General features: G+C 41.5%; 1 protein-coding gene across 1 annotated transcript in view; it reads right to left on the bottom strand.

The window, feature by feature from the left end:
• Window positions 1-14,380: 14,380 nt before the first annotated feature.
• LOC141739534 (chloride channel protein C-like) overlaps window positions 14,381-16,856 on the bottom strand; it is a 139,680-nt gene continuing 137,204 nt past the window's right edge. Inside the window, exon 18 of the mRNA XM_074577000.1 lies at window positions 14,381-14,401. Within this exon, the coding sequence (XP_074433101.1) occupies window positions 14,381-14,401 (21 nt within the window). The remainder of the gene's footprint in view (window positions 14,402-16,856) is intronic.

Raw genomic sequence — 16,856 nt, 5'->3', positions numbered from 1 at the left:
TACAGCCCCTTTTCAGAATAGAGGTGTCGAAATATGCCATGTACTGTGCAGCCATTTTACCTAATTGTTTTGTGTGGAGGGAAATTAAGGATATTTTAAAGCATTTAAGTATCAGTACAACTTAAGCATCTTCACAACGTTTCAATGTGAAGCATTTTGATCTCTTAATTAAAGAAAACTTTATTATGAAATTCTCTTGAAGTTATTTCTCAAATAGTAAAAAAAATCTTCCTCAAAATCTTGTCTGACCCCTTTTTATTCAGTTTTTTGAAACTGATAGCAAGCCAAATAACCCATCCTTCACAAAGTCTTTTCTCTTAAACACAGAACTTCTCAGACAGGGCTTAGCCTGCTGAACCCCATTTAATCACTACCACCAAAGCCCAGTTATGGTGTCATGCAAAAGATAATGTCACTGACTATGAGAAAGATGATTTGTTTGGCTTGATTTTTTCCTCATAGCACTGAGAAATCCCTTTAGGCGAGAACTTTTTTTTTTTTTCTTGCTTTGTTTTAATTTTTCCTTAAGCAAAAAGGAGTGGGACTCATTTGTTAGGTGTGTGAGACTTTGCAGGTCTGGTTTTACAATACGCCATTTAGTCTTTGGTGAGGCTTGTTAAACCCTGAAAGAAAAGTCATGCATTGACTGAGTGACGCCACCCTGAGGTTGATTCCCAAGGGAAAATAAAGACTTGGTCCTGCCTTAGAATCGTTAGAAGGTGACCGAGAACACCTTCTAGCAAGTGATAGCGTACCAAACCTTGGCAAGCTGCATAATAACATTAAATCCAGTGATCTAATTATTCACCTCTAATATAAAGGGCAGGGTTCCATGGGAAATCAGGAGCCGGGCTGAGAAATACACCCAGCAAATACATTTCACAATACAAACGGAGGCAGTTTGTCAAGACTCTAACCTGGGAAAATTAACTTATGAAGCTGTCCTATGCATCCACTGTGCCCAGTTCAGGATGATTTCACATTTATGCAGGGAGGCTCTTTAAAGTGCCAAATTATCAGACTTGAACACCTTGTTTAAAATATCACTTTAATTTGTTGTGGCTTGGGGATCTTTAGTTTTTTATTAATCATGGAGATACATAATGTAAATATCTAGATAAATATAGCGTAGGAATTTAAACTAACCCCTACTGACCTGTGAACATAAGAGAAAGTCACAGGTGGAAAAGCATCTTTTATATAAGCCAATGAGAAAGTCAGCAGCACTCAAGATGATAGCATGTAAGGCCTTTCTCCAATGTTATACTTCTTTCTCATGATTGCTTCTTCATTTTTTATTCTCTGTAGTCTAGTGTGTTGCCATGTACCAAATTTTTGCCATGTAAAGGTACAAATTTCCAAATATATCCCTAAATACACACTGAAAATATTTGCATGTTCACTCATTTGTACACTTAAGACCCTGTATTTGTTTGCAAAGGAATAGCTACACATGCCAAAGAAGTGACTGTTCTATACCCTCTGTACACAGAAAAATAGATTTTTCTGCAAGTATATTTCAAACTGTGGAATATTTGAACTGCAGCCCAAGTAATTACCTGAGCAGTCTACTGGGAATGTACACATTAGAACAAGTTGTAAAATAATCTCTTCGAAATAGCTATTAAAAACAAAATTACAGTTCCTGGGCCAGATCCTCAGCTGTTACAAATTGGTGGCTGTTACAAGTCTCTTTGACTTCATGTGTGCAAAGTTTGAGCTCCAAGAGAAATTTTACAGTAAAACTACAAATTACTGAAAAAAGAGGTTCAGAGTAGAAACACAGGTGGTATTCACACCATCCCCTGCAAACTCCTTTAGGCATTGAGTTTGGCTTCTCTGAATCACGCCTGCGTTCTCTACATCGGCCATATGAGGAATCTCGGTTCCTCCAAACTGCACCTGAACAGATGAGTAAAGTAGCCTCAGCCAGATAATGTAAATGCCCCGGATACCACAAAAAAAGGTCATGTCTTCTGTCAATATATCTGAATTGCTAGAGAGACCCTGCTTTCAAGCAAAAAAAAAAAAAAAGTATCAAGCCATTTCATTGTAGAAGTTGTGGTTATTTGCAAAACCAAATCAGTTGTTGCACCAATTTCTGCATCACTTTCTAATTTCTTTGGGGTTGTCTTAATTAAAAAGTGTTCTGAATGATGTCTTGCTGTCTATAATAAGAAAGATTTTTATTTTCTTCTAATGATGGTCTAAATCCCGTGTAGTAACCAACTGACTAACACAGGGAAATCCCAATCTTTCAGCTCCATTGTATAATTTATACAATATGTTCAACACTTTCCCACATAATAAACGTGGGAATCCCTTACAACCAGTCCAAGGTCTGAGTTTTTTTCTATGAATCATGTTCGCTGCATCCTGGCTTTACCACACCCCCCAGTCCTTCTGCTGGGAGCCAAAGAGTTACTGCAATCACCACTGGTAGGAGATACCATGCGCAAAAGCATTATTTACAGTAGGATGCAGTGAAGATGAGAGCCAGAGTCTGATAACTTTATCTCAGGGGTTACCTGGGAAAGACTCCTCTAGGTCTATTTAAAAGAGTAACTTTAAATAATGAATAAATTAAGAGATATTATCATTCAAATATTACTTCTTGCTATGACAAATCTTTCTTGTAACCCTCAGCCAGGTTGTGTTTATTTAAGGTGATGCTCATTTGAATAGTTTGGGAAAGAAGTGCTTTCACCGTACCTGTTATTCAATTTGACAGTTCTTTGCAACACGGGAAAGAGTCATGTTTGAACTTGTACTGAGAAATGTCATTGTCTTGTCTTTAGAAAAGATATTCAAGATACCTCCGATAATGTTCACACGCATTTAGCCTCCCTGACTGGCAAATTTACTGTCTGGCAGCAGTTTTTATGTAAGTGGCAGGGTGGGGGGGGCAAAAAACAACAGGTTGCTCCATTATTAATGCAAAACTAACAGTCTTAATCAGCCCTCAAAAACTAATGTACACTTTCTGAGTTGTGCTCAGTGCAGGGAATTGAACTGGAAGATTGCCTGTAACATATATATCTCCACTATACATTTAGTCCTACCACCTAGAGCTGTCATAGGCATAGTCCCCTCTTGGTCTTTTCTCTGTCATATGTATTTCACTTCTTTTATGCTGTATTATCAGATGAATCCCAGCTCCACCTATTGCAATCTGGGAACAAGAGTTTGTCAAGGCTTTAGGAACTCAGTCAGCCCAAATCTGAGCACCTGACTTCTGCTCTGAATCATCCTCTGGAAGAACCTCTTAGATACGTACCTGTCTGTTGGCTCCAGAGGGAACCAAATCTAAAGACTAACTTAGCCACCTAAGTCAGAATCTGAATTCTGAATGTTAAATGAACTATTATGGGAAAAAAAAATTAAGAGCAGAAAGGGGTCTGTGCTACACCTATAAGAGTGAGTTTTTAGGGCGTTTTCCCAGTCATTAAAGCTATTTTTTGAAGGGGTAGGAGGAATTTGTAAAAGGAATTGCTTTTGCACTATTATGCAAAGGTGCACAAGCCGCAATCCAAACACTTGTTCTGTTAAGTATTGGGAGTTTGCCTTGTCTGCATTTACTGTACAAAGCAAGGGGGTCAGAAATAGGGATCCTGAGTTTGGTTCTTATCTGCATCACTCATTCAGTTTGTAATACTAAGCAAGTCAAATAAGTGGTGTCAGCTAGGCATCACAGATTTTCCCACATCACAGAAGTGCTGTTTGGCTGAATTAATTTATGCTTATGAAGCACTTAAACTTTTTTTTGAGAAGGCAGTGTAGTAGTATGAAAAGGAGTTTCTCGTGGGTTCCAGACTAGCTGGGATCTGTAACACTGTGGCAATCAATCAGCGCTATTACAGAGTGAGAGCACTGTGCCTCCCTGAAAGACAAGCATACACAAAAGTTAAGAAATTGTTTATTCCAGCCGTAATAGGAAACTTTTGTATATAATTTCCCTGCTTACTCAGAGGCACTGTAACATCTGTCAGGCCAGGCCTAGCACTTAGCGTACAGATCTGAGGAGAGGAACACATACCCCATTTCCTGACAGCAGCTCACCCGCCACTGCTGCCAAACTCAGTGACCACGCATGAGACACCACGCTCAGTTCCACCAGCGCACAGTTAGACTTCATGGACCAAATCCAAATTTGCACAGGTGTAAATGAAAGCCACCCAATCCGTTCAATGCCTTTAAATGACATTTCAGCTCCGGTTGCACGGCACTCTCTTCCTTTTAACCATTCAAGAAGTGATAAGGACTGAAGCCAAAAGCTCATTACCTTCCATTCCCTGCTTCTTCGAGACACACAGTGTTCTGATCAGCATCATTCCCTAATGTATCAGCAACTCTGAACTTCATTCCCCCCACCTCCCTGCCTATTCAGACAGTGCCAGCCAGTTCAAACAGCAGTCACCGCAACATTCAGAGCTGTTCATGGGAAAGGTGTTTTAAGGGGATCCACACTTTTCTTTTAGACTCCTGATTTCAGTCAAAATCTATTCAAGCTCTGTAACAGAAAAAACTGCAGCTTTAGCCCCAACATCACCAAACCACTCTTCTTTCTTGTATTTATTCATAATTCCTGTTCACTGAAGTTGTTCTCTTCTCCTGGGTTTATACACCTGCGCTCCTCTACGCTTCTACGCATAAACTCATAACCTTTGGGCATCTGGTAATGTCCAATGCTGCCAAGTTTTCCTATGAGAGCGAGTGAGCTCAGAGTGCAACAGTGACAGTAATCACTGTAACAGACAATTTCAAATATCATACCTCCCTCTTACACAACAGGGACACTTTTCCCAGCCTAAAAAAAGAAAAAAACAACCCCAAAAAAAACCAACCTGAAAAAGCTTAGAGTTATGTAAAAATATCCCTTTAAAGCCAGTCAGGAAAGATATGCAGTGGTTTTAATTTTATTCTTTACACCTCCAGACACCTAGATGTATTCACACACCTATACGTCACAGTATTTTGTCACCCCAGTCATATTTTAGAATTTTTAGAAGGCATGCAATGCAAGATATTATTGCAACTGATTGCAATCTATTTCTGTCACCCAAAGACTTTGGAAACATAAGCAATGTTGTATTCCTTATCTGCTATATTTCCTTCTCTTTCTGTATTACAATACATTTTGCACCCTGACAGCGGATTAATCACCTGATGGGAATACCACAGACTGCAGAGATCTGCTGGGAAATATATTTCTGAATGACTTCACACTAGTCAGAAGTTCATGATGTCTATGATTTATTGTCTCTGGTGAATTTCTCATCGCTGTTGAGAATTTAAACTGGTTCAGCTGCTCCTAGTGATGAGGCACAGAAGGCAAATACAAGGCCACAGTAATGTCTGTGAAGCTCAAATTTGGAAAGCAGCTTTTCCAAAATACGCAGAGAAATGATGAATTTAGACCTAAGGAGGAGAAAATCAGCTTACTTTTCAGCTGTTTCCACATTCCTTTTTGGCTGTGTTGTAAAGCCGTATATGTAGCAAAAAGATAGAAGAACTGTGGCCAAAAGCTGAAGTCCTCGTTCAGTTTTCATCACATTTTTACATGGCAAACTACCTCTCAGCATACTTCCATGTAATAAAATACACACATGGAAGAGCAGAAAAAAAACAAGCCCAAGATGTCAGGACTGCTCTTTGGCATGTTGAGGAGGTACCAACTGGAAGCTGAAAAAGAGACCAGCTCTGGTAACTGACACTGTTGGACAGATGGGGTTTATATACCCAGGAGCATAGAAAGGCTCAGTGGGATCAGCCATAAGCAAAGGCAGACGGCAACATGATACAAGTTCTACCTTGAATAAGGATTTCAGGTACAGAGCCCCGAGCAGAAGGAGTGAATATAGCTTGACTGACATGGCTCAATGTTTCAATTCATTTTTAAAGCAATTTGTATTTCTTCATGTCTTCCTCATTGTTCAGTTTTGACGTTCAGTGCTATGCCTTCTCTTCAGCCTTTTATACAGTTAGCAATTTATTTGGGATCATGAATCACTAAAAGCAGTGTTTATTCATAAAAAATAAGCACTTAACGTTTTGCAATCTCTAAATATACTTCAGTGAGATATACACTATCGGGTTTGGCCCAAAAAGATTTTAAAGGCTGTCTTCACTCAGCAACGGTATAAAAGAACTAAAAGTATTCAAGATACTTGCAGTGGTTTAGGGCTTAAAAAGTAAAACACATTTGATCATTTGCAAATAAGCTAGGGTCTGACTCTTGGCTGATTTGCCCCTGTGTAAAGGGGACATAAACCCTTACCGTCCTGATGCGAACAATTTCAATTGACAACTCTAAGTGAAAGTACTGGAAAACTAAGGTTATTGACCAATCAACCAAGCTAGTGAGTCGAGCAGCTATTTCTCCATAGTTGTATTCATATAAATGTGAGAGTCTTATAAATCTGAGAGCCCAACAAAAGCAGAGAATCGACCTAAGGCTTGACCTAGGAGAAAAGAAACAGGAAAGGGAAGCACACTGGGAGATGAATAGGTTAGGCTTTCTTCCCTCTGTCGTTCCCCTACAGTCTGGATGTGCCTGTCTTCCATTTTGAGAATTTATGTGTTCCCCTGCAATGAGAGGTTTCGTCTCCTTTCAGCTATCACATTCACCTCTTTCAGAAGGTTTGCTTTGCCCAAATTCTTTGACAAGGAGTGAGTGAAATCGCAACCCCACTAAAGTCAGTGGGAAACTTGCCATTCACTATAACAGAGCCAGGATTTCACACAAAGTTTATATCCATAGAAGACCAGACTGAATCTAGTCCAGTGTTTGTGAAGTGCTTTGAAGTAGAGAGTGTTGCAGCACTGAAAGAATTGCTCTTATTATTATTGCTATTGAGTGCATGACAGAGAAGAAAGGTAGAAACCTCAGAGTGAACTGGAAGGAAATACTGATTCTGCAGATCTTTCTCAAAGGTCAGTACATGACATTTTTCTAAACAGTTTCCTCTAAAAGTGTCTAGTAAAATTCTCTTTCAACCTAAGTACTTTCTTGGCATGTTAATCAGAAGCAGATCTTCCTACCAAGTACAGCCATCCTGACTGAAAACGTCCTATCTTTTCCTCTGCGTACTTTTCCTAGAGCTTTATTATTGCTCTCTAAGGATTAACTGAAATACTCTACAGAGAGTTTAAAATCTTTTCAGAAACACTGCAAAAGCCCAAGCGGGAAGGTAGAAACAACGGTTTCCTTTCAGCCTGTCTGTTCTTCCTCTGAACTACAGTGAGGCCTTTGCACTTCACTGGTCCATGGAAACGAGAGCCTGGGATTCAGAAAAATGTTGGCGATGATAAGTTATTTCACTACTTGTGGCTGTCGTGTAATACAACCACCAGACAAGACAACGGTTGATCATCAAGGAAAAAAAAATTCTCTCCCATGATCTCATTAACTAGTTTATTCTGCCACAGATTCATTCAAAATTCTTTTCAAGTTACATGGACAATACAGCAGTCAGGAAATGCTACCAAAGGAACTAGCATTTGGGTCTTAGCTGTCGTTTTCCGTCAGGCTGCAGCAGAGGTCTCACCCTCGTATCCTCAGATCACAGTCCCTGCAGTTCCCCCGAACATCTTGCTCATTAGAAAAGAACGCTCCCTGTAGGATGCAGACACCCAGGGACAGATCTTCAACTGGTGCAAAGCGTCAGTGGTCCGTTAACCTCAGACAACCCAATGTTTTAGGCTGTAGAGGATTTATCAGCAGCTCGGCAGCTGTGAGAAGAGCACAGCGTTAGGTCAGAGAATGAACAGGCCAGCAACTGTGATTCAGCCATTGGCACACTCAGCTCAGCTGAGAATTCCCAACCACAGCCTACAAAAGGGAGTTGTTACATCTTGATTAATTTCAAATTACACTGTCTTCTTTCAGACTCTACCTTTTTTGGTTATCTCAGTGCGCAGCAGTGGTCCCAATGGTTGCAATGTGCACAGTCGAGTTCTTGACTCTGATCTTAATCATGTGGCCTGTGATGGAAACAGTGACAAATTACTGCTATCTGTCAACTACAAAGAAAGGACAAGCTTGTATCATCTTCTAAATTTAATCCCTGGCACTATAATCCAAATAAAGGCAGTGACAGAAAATTTGCTATTAAATACTTCACTAAATAGTAGGTATAATTGCAGATAGAAAGAAACATTAAATACCATAAGCTAAGAACTTTTTGAAAACAGTTTCTACATCTGTTCTTGACCCAAGTGTCACTCATTTAACAAGGTATTGCCGCTGAGCCACAGCATGTTAAATGTCTGCTGTGCTTGGGAGACTTGCCTGCATTTTACTTCTCTGGGCACCATCCTTAATTCAGGACTGATACTCATATTTTTAAATATGTGTGACAAAGGTTCTCCAGTGCAGATATCTCAATGTAGGTAGGCCTTGACGAAGACAATTCTATAAAGACTTACCTGTGTAGGCAAAAATCATGTCTTAATAGCTTCATCACTGCATCAATGCACCTATACGGTTTCTGGAATGGAGTCTGGAATGGAGCTGGTTTCTATATGGACAAGTCCTTTTGCAGCAGAGTAGCTCACATCTATGTGCATGCAATCATGTCAACACCTCACTTGATGCTCATTCAATTATTTTTCAAGAAGTCTCTTAGTCTTTCACTACTTTCACTTTGGAAAATGAGACCACTTCTTTGTAAGTTGAAATACGGATGTAAGTGCCCAATTTTATACACATAGATTTTAAAACATTGGCAACAGTGACTAGTATACTAAAGAGAGCAAAAGCAAAAATAACCACCTATTTAAGTATTTGCTATAAGTATATATATATTCCCAATTTAAATTTACCGGTATGAAATGCTAGATTCAGACATAGCACTGCAACCAATAAACACGTTCTTAAGGGAAGATATGATATGCGTTTCTACCACTCATCACATTAAAACACAACAGCTGCATGTGTTCAGGACAGTTCATATCGCACTTAGTTCTTAGTGCTACTTTTCATGGCCAGTGACATAAAAAAGGAGATAACTAGGCCCACTCTCCTTCCTCAGCAAGAGACACAACACTGCACAAATCAGTACTTCCTTCGCACAGCTCTGCTCTTAGGCATCTGTGTGTGACTTCAAGAATGCAAATAGTTTTTTTTACTCCAACAGAACAGGCAAGGGCAGAATTTAGAAAAGGAGAAAGTCAAACAGAGAGGTATCCGTCCCTCTCTGTGCCCTCACAAACCACACAAACTGCTTGGGCTAGAGAGACTTGGCAAAAAGGATGGGTGGTTTGAAGTCAATAACCTAGTATTTTACCATTCTCTGAAATCAACTGTATCATCCTTATGGATTTTAGTGAGATCAGGATTTCACTCGCTGTGGTTTTGCCTGACAGAGGAAGCCTAATCTTTTGCTAAATTAACTTCCTAATTGGGCGCTTCTCCCTTTTCTGACATTTGGGACAGTGAAAGACCTAGTGCTGCTAACAGCCCTTTGGTGTGACAGCCCTTTACAGCTTCCAAGTCCATCCCGCCTTTGGGGATCACACCTGCTCACAGCCCCATGGCTGAACATTACCCTCAACGCGTCTTCCCTGCCTTCCCTACTGCTAGGAACACACAGGCATCCTCCAGAAATGCATCTCGCCTTCCCAGCAGCACTGAAGGCCTGTGGTGGGTCGGCTCCACTGATCAGCTGGAGATTTTGTTTAGAAGGCTTCTTTATGCTGTTTATGTTGCTGTCAAGTCTAGCTCACCACAGACCTAACACCGCCACCTCTTTGTTTACATACCTCCTCTCCAGGACATTATAACCCTCCTCTACTAACACTGCCCAGTGTGTGAGGGCGCAGCTTCTCTTTTTTTATTTTTATAAGGTTTGTGAACCACATTGCTATAACATATTCATTCAAATTCCACCCAAATAGACCTCTTGCTGTCAGCATTTAATTATGCTTGCATTCCTATGTAAATAGAGCGTTAGCCAAAATAGAGCCTATTATAGAAGATAAGGTCAGGCACATCTTTACAAGAAAAGGAAGCTTTGGAAGCTTCTGTACTTTTGACAAGAATAACTTTCTGAACGTAAGAAAAAATGTGGAGAACTGAGCACGTTCTACTGGGGATAAATCATGCTATCGAAAGCAGTACTCAACCCATCTTTATGCATATTTCTTAGGAAGTTTAAGAGGGCATATTTAATACGTGTATATAAAGTATGTCCTTGTAGGACTACAAGGTCTTTTCAGACTTCCTTTGAAAAATAATATACACTTAAGGTCATTCCTTTTAAAGATTCACAGCTCAGGAAAGATTTCAACCAAGGTTTTCTCCCAGGCTGCGTATCAAATTATTTGACAGTCTTCTTCTCAGTTTGGCTTATGTATGTAAACATCTGGGGAAACATTATGTTCTAAGTTTAACCACAGACTTCATATCATAAGATAAGCGTACACTTTAAATCCTCATTTAAATCTAAAAATACTGAAATCTCATAAATTCAAATGGGTCCCTGGTCTTCCGGGTATAAATGTCTATTCCCCTTTCAAATAGGTTTAGAAAAATAACATAATCCTTCAAACAAGAATATCAGACCCCACTGTATTTAGATTGACAGGAATCACAGCAAGCCTCATGATTTTTCGTCACCAACATGAGTCTTAACTCAATTGTCAGGTTTTCTGTCACCTCCAATCTAGATTACTGTGAAAGGTCATACAGATCTAATGCAGTGGCTCAGCTTTCATTGTACTGGGACATCGTAGTTGACTTCAGACTGCCAGCTAGCATTCGCAGTAACCATACCGAGAGGTATAACTGAAATCACACTGATCAGCTACAGAGCTATTTCCATGACAGTAGCTTTTGAAGTTAAACTTGTGCAAGTTTCTGGATGATGAAAAACTGCATCAGCTATATCAGCACCTGTTTTGGTCAAATTCCATTCACCTTGAACAGGAATTAAATACCAATTAACCTGCTGCTGCTCCAGAAATCCTTACAGAACACAATTCAGTGTACTCAAAATTAGACTTGGCCCTAAGATTCATTTTACATGTTATTTTCTTGTGACACATTTGCCTTGACAATACAATCTTAATTTATCCAGAGGTTCCTATGTTTCTAGTAGTGTCAGAAGTAAGTATCAGAATAATTTTTACTATAATAGTTTATATGGATCACCCACATTCTTTTTTCTGAGACCCCAGAAGAAAATAAGTGCAGAATTTGGCTCACTGTATTTTCACTTGTAGACCTCTAAATACCCTAAAAATGCTTCACAATGAAGATAATAATGAAGCGTTTGCAGTTAACTTATTTTATTGCTGAGCACCGCCCTAGCACTGTGATGTAATTCCCCCGTGCTGTTTGACCTAAAGGTAACTTTGGCAGTTGAAGCTGCAATGTTATTCTCACAGACCTGCCCTGTTACCTAACGTTGCCTACTGCTGCGTTACAGAAGTGTAAAAATGATTTACATATAAATATAAAATCAATTTTATACAAAGCACTCTGAGCAAATGTCTTCTACTATATCCTTTAAAAAAAACCCCACATTTTATTTCACTGGAAATGCTTTGATAAACAACAGGTCTCATTGACTGCAACACTGAAATGCTCTAATGAATTTTTAATGTCTTCAGTTGTTTAACTGGATCTTATTACAAAGAAGCTGAAGACACAGAAGCATGATGTTTCCTCCACTGGCACATTTAAGAAATCAGCAAAGGCATGCCAAGAAAATGTTCTGCTTTCAAAACAAGGCTCCAAGACTGAACTCAGGGGAAAAAATAAAAAGCATTTTGTCGTGGTTTCTAGAATTAAACTACTGCTGTTAATTTGAAATCTATATTACCATTTCCTCAAACTGACTACACTTTGTTCTGTCCTTTAACTCACTGCTGGTACGGTATTGCATCTGTGACTGGCTGGCAGGTGGCAGAAATCGATCACATTTGAAAACAAATTAAAGGTCAGAGATCTCTGATTGCACAGACAGTAGAAGGGAAATTCTCCTATTATAATATGTGTGCCATTTCCCCGTGAAGTTAAAAAATGATTTTCAAGACGATGCTGTCCTTCACTGATCGCTATTATTGCACAGGCCTGCCGACTGCAGAGATCCTTCCTCTCTCTTCACTAACCCCGTACCGATTAACAAGATTGAACTGGGAAAGTTCACCTTAAAAATTTTCCTCCGGTCCCCCATTCAGTGCTATTGCATTACCAACCACCCCATGTCTGCTGCAGGTTTTAAATCTCACACGCAGTCCTGAGCGACAGAAACCCACGCACATTAAGACGATAAATCGTTATAGAGTCCTCAAGCATTCTGCTCTCTGTCTGGCAACCAACCCATTCTGCTTTGGAGAAGCCTCCCAGCTTGCCTGGAGGCTTTCTTTGCTGGAAAAAACCTGTGTATTATCATCACCAGCAAAACAATGGAGTTGGCTGCCGGCATGGTGGTAACACAAGCGCGCAAGCCGAGAGCAGAGCCCCATGCAGAGCTCACAGAGCAGTGATCGTGAGGAGCGCCACACAATGAGGCCCGCAGAGCGCTAATGCACGTTGGGGTTGCTGTGCCAGCGCTCCACTCAACAGGCTGCATCTCCTGGCAAAGTGACAGGGTAGTATTAGTGCTGGTCAGAAAGCCAAGCTACTTGCTCAGCTTCCTCATGTAAGGAGGAGACAAGTAATACAGCAGGGATAGAAAGAGCTCCAAAGCATACAAGAACTGCTTCCATACTAAAATAAAAAAAATAAAAATTCCTGCAATGCTGCTTCTGAGCACAGTGAGGAAGGTCCCAAAGTTCACCTGCCCATAGATTTCCTTGAATGAGAAATAACACGTAGAAACTGGGTGTCTTCTTCCCAGAATACACTCCACAGTGTTTGAGTGTGTACCTCATCCTCCCCCACATTTGTTTGTTTTATCCATCTGTTATTGCCCTATATTTGATTATGAATTGAAAGCATTCTCCCGGAGCTGCACTCTGAGCTTTTTAAACTGAAGTGTTTGAATAAGGCTTGTCACTACAGGAAGGATGTAGAGGGCATCGCATTCCCCAGCTGCCTCCCATCACCCTTTCCCCCTCCCTGCACCTCAGAGCCAGTGAGCAGCTCGGATGCAAACGGAGAGCTTTGAGCAGCTGCCACTTCTTCCCTGTTTCTCCTGCTGAGCAGCTTCCATGCAGAAGACGAAGAGAAGAGTGGCTTTGTTGCTTGCTTTCAAGCGAGTTGAAGGAGCCTGAGGGCAAACAGAATGGTTCACTGGGCTCTGTCTAAGCCCACAGTGACACATTAGTAGAGGATGGATTCCCCCATCCTACACAGCCACGAAAGAAAGCCAGGCAAATATGTGGAAAAGGGGGTCCCTGTTTCTCCCTGCCTCAGCCACAAAGCCTGGATAAAGAAATTATGCTAATTTTTCCCAGATGAGTATCCCAAGGAACCGTGCATGGTCCTACAATGTATTTCTTCTGGAAGGGTTTGCAGAAGTGGGATGTTTTGGCAGTACTCTAAAGTTGGAAGTCCCCGCTTTCAGAGGACTTTCCAGGAAGGAGCATTGTGGGGAAATTTCCACTCCCTCTGCACTGGCTGAACTGACATCTGAAATAACCTGCTGAAGTCTTGGGCTGAGCAGGATCTTCCCTGCTCCGACCAAGCACCCTGCAGAGCAAGCTAAAACTCCTCTGCTCGGCCTCGAGCTTATCTCTCCGCCACTGACAGCGTGTGACAAAAGCCATCAGGCTGCATGGCAGCCAGCAGAGCTGGGAACATCTGTATTTCTTGTGCACTGTTCTTGAGGGAGCAGAATATAAATCTTTTAAATGTATAGCCTGTTCCTTAAGAAGTTGTTTGGATTTTTTCCTGAATTACTCCAATAAGCCATTTGCATTTGATAATTTAACTGATACTGGGGCTGTTTCAGGTAGCAAATTTGTTGCTTTGTTCTTCACAACATGAGGAAATTTCATTTTAAAAACAGGTTTTCAACTTCAAAGCTTTATAACCTGACACGAAACACACCATGCACAAACTACCTGCGCTTCGCGTTTTGGCCATTTGCAGAGCCCAAAAGCGGCGTGGAGCCAGCCGACACTAAGGGCGATTGAAAAAGAGTTTCTGTGTGGGCTTCTGCAGCAGCCAGATTAGATGAGGGAATTAGAGGCAGGGTGCGGTTCCCACCTAGAATGCTTCTCCTGCAGTTCACAGACCTTCACGCTGTCTTATTAACACGCACTTCCCTCTCTCCCTCCAAATATGCAAACTGAACCCTCTCCCAGGTCCCTCCTTAGCTTAAGGGTGCTGGCATGTTCTCTGCTGACTTTCTGGAACCCAGGGATTTCCAATTATTTCCACATCCTCCTCCTGTTTCTCTTCTGGCTCCGGTGCCTCTGGGCTGCCTGCTTAACTTCCCACTCTGCAGGTCTGCAAGGCAAGGACAGAAAGGCCAAAAATTAGGAGCGCAGAGTGATATTTGCACAAGGTAGAAGGGAAGAGGAACAAATAGAAATTGCCTGGGGCCAGATCTGCTTATTCTCTCTATCTTGCTCTTCTCTCCAAAACGGCAGCCTTCATGTCTCCTCAGGTTCTCGTTAAGTTTCCCAGCTGTCTTTTATTCAGCATCCAGCTCTGTTAGTTCTTAGGAAGACAGGAGTGTCTTCTTTGCCTTTAGGCACAAAAGGCTGCATCAAGGTGAGGTACAGGCAGCATGTTTTATTACAGCATGTGGCATAACACAGTGCAACACATCTGAGAAGTCTTGAACATAATATTGCAATGTTTGAAATTATTGCCTTAGGTGACATCCCCCCAGATCAAAAGTTGATCCCAATTTAGACAAGCGATTACAGTAGAGCCTGGACCTCAGGCCTGTCCATCACTCTATCTAGCAATTCCCTCACCCAGTTATCAGCTCAGCCCAACTACACAACCCTAACTCACTCCCTTGGCTTTCCAATGCTTGCTTAACTACTCTTCCATTTTGCAGTGTCTCAGAGATACTCCTCACTCCATACCTTCCAGACTAGAAAGCTGGTGGCTGCGGGCAGTCTCCACCAAGCCCTTCCCTGGCCAAGGTTACAAAGGACCTCCACCCTCTTGCATGCTGTGGGTACAACTACAAACAACCCCCTTCACCCTGTTCCCAGGCCAAGTATTGCAGGGAGGGAAAGGGAAGGAAGGAAAAGGAGATAGCAAACTGACTTATTGTTCACAAGAAGGGTGGGGGAAGCATAGAGAAAAGCTGACCTGAGATGCAAAGCCCTTTTAGTTTCCTTTCTCCCATATGGACGATTTCTGCTGTTCCCACTCTTCCCCACCCCACTCCCCATACTGTAATCCAACTCCTGCCCCTATAGGAAGGGGAAGAACTGTGCCTTCCTTTTGCAGAAGTCCTGGTTTGATGCTTTTCTGTAGGAAGTCAGTCAACCAAAGCAGCACTTACCGCTACCAAAGTTGGGGATCTCATGAAGGCCTAAGGTCAAGATATTGAGAGCATTGTAGGTCTTTATATGTCTGCCTACTAGATTGCCACGATAAGAAAGGAGCCAAGCATTTATCTGGTTAATTACTCCTTTCATTTCCTACATTATTCCCATTTCAAAATCTGTACGTATACATTTGCGGGTCCTAACAATGGCATGTTTGTGTGATTCCAGCTGACCAAACAACAGAAGTTATTTATAACTACGGATGACCGGACCCTGCTGTATTTTCATTTATGTAGTTTTCCTTAGATCATTCATTGGAAAGTGGTCGCACTTTCATGTTTCTCACACGCAGAGGCCCTGTAGGTTAGCACACAGGAGATTAACCTTGGCAGTCTGCACTGCTGGACTGCCTGAAGAGGAATTCTCGCTGCAGCTGCCTGACCCAGCAGCCCACCGGGCCTGGGGGGTTAGATAGCTCTTCTCAGTGCCACGCCAAGCAGCAGGTGGCTGCAATGGCAGTACTGATGATTTTCAGATATAAAGCTTTGTAAACCTGGTACTGGTTTGTGTTTTTTACTTTTGCCAAGGCTCACTGGCAGTGCAGTGGAATGGTCAATGCCGGAGAAATTCCAAAGTGAGCGAGTGGGATATGGAGAAGTGGCATTAATGAAACAGGATAAATGACCATAAGGTGAAGCATCTTTTTCTTAGACAGTAAACAGAGCCACAGCATGCCCATCCATGCTAAGAGAGCAGCACTTCCCATCCACATAAATGCACTAAATTCAAAAATGTTTTCAACATTTTCAGCTGCTTCTCTCTGTATGAGCTTAAATGGAGACAGGCATGAATTATGATGACAGTTGGATATCAAAGGCTACCTCTTTGAAGCCATTCTACCTACAACCTTTCCACATTATAGGGAAGGGTTACAGTAGGTAGAGCATGGTCTATAGACCCTTCGCTAGCTGATAATGCTATCCAAGGCAAATTCATTCAAACAAGCATATAACCAAAACAGACAATTTGCAAAATCTCTTTTTTCTGTCTAGCAAGTAGAGCGGTTTTCCACAAGGCTCCTACAAGAGAAGTGAAGTTCAGAAGAGACCAGAGTCACAAGGGGAACTGCAATGTCCAAGGTCTCCTCTTAGGGTTGCACATCAAGATTTGGAGCAGCCAGATAGAGACAGCAGCATATTTTACAGTATACACTGTATGAAATAGGCCTAACAACTAATCCAAGCAGACACATACCCAGCCAGAGCAGATCTACTAAGTAAAGCCCCAAGATCTTTTCCTTAAAATAGAGAGCATTAAGGAATTTGGTGATTAAAAATACACAATAAAACTCATAGCTGGCAGTAAACAGGACAGAAATGAAGTCATGGAGGTTGAATTCCTTTATCTTAAAGCAGCATAGGCCTTCTTATTTGGTCCAGCCAAAATACCGG

The sequence above is a fragment of the Larus michahellis genome, chromosome 2 (assembly GCF_964199755.1).
Source record: "Larus michahellis chromosome 2, bLarMic1.1, whole genome shotgun sequence".
Classification (NCBI taxonomy): Eukaryota; Metazoa; Chordata; class Aves; order Charadriiformes; family Laridae; genus Larus; species Larus michahellis.
This window is presented reverse-complemented; position numbering and strand designations above follow the sequence as displayed.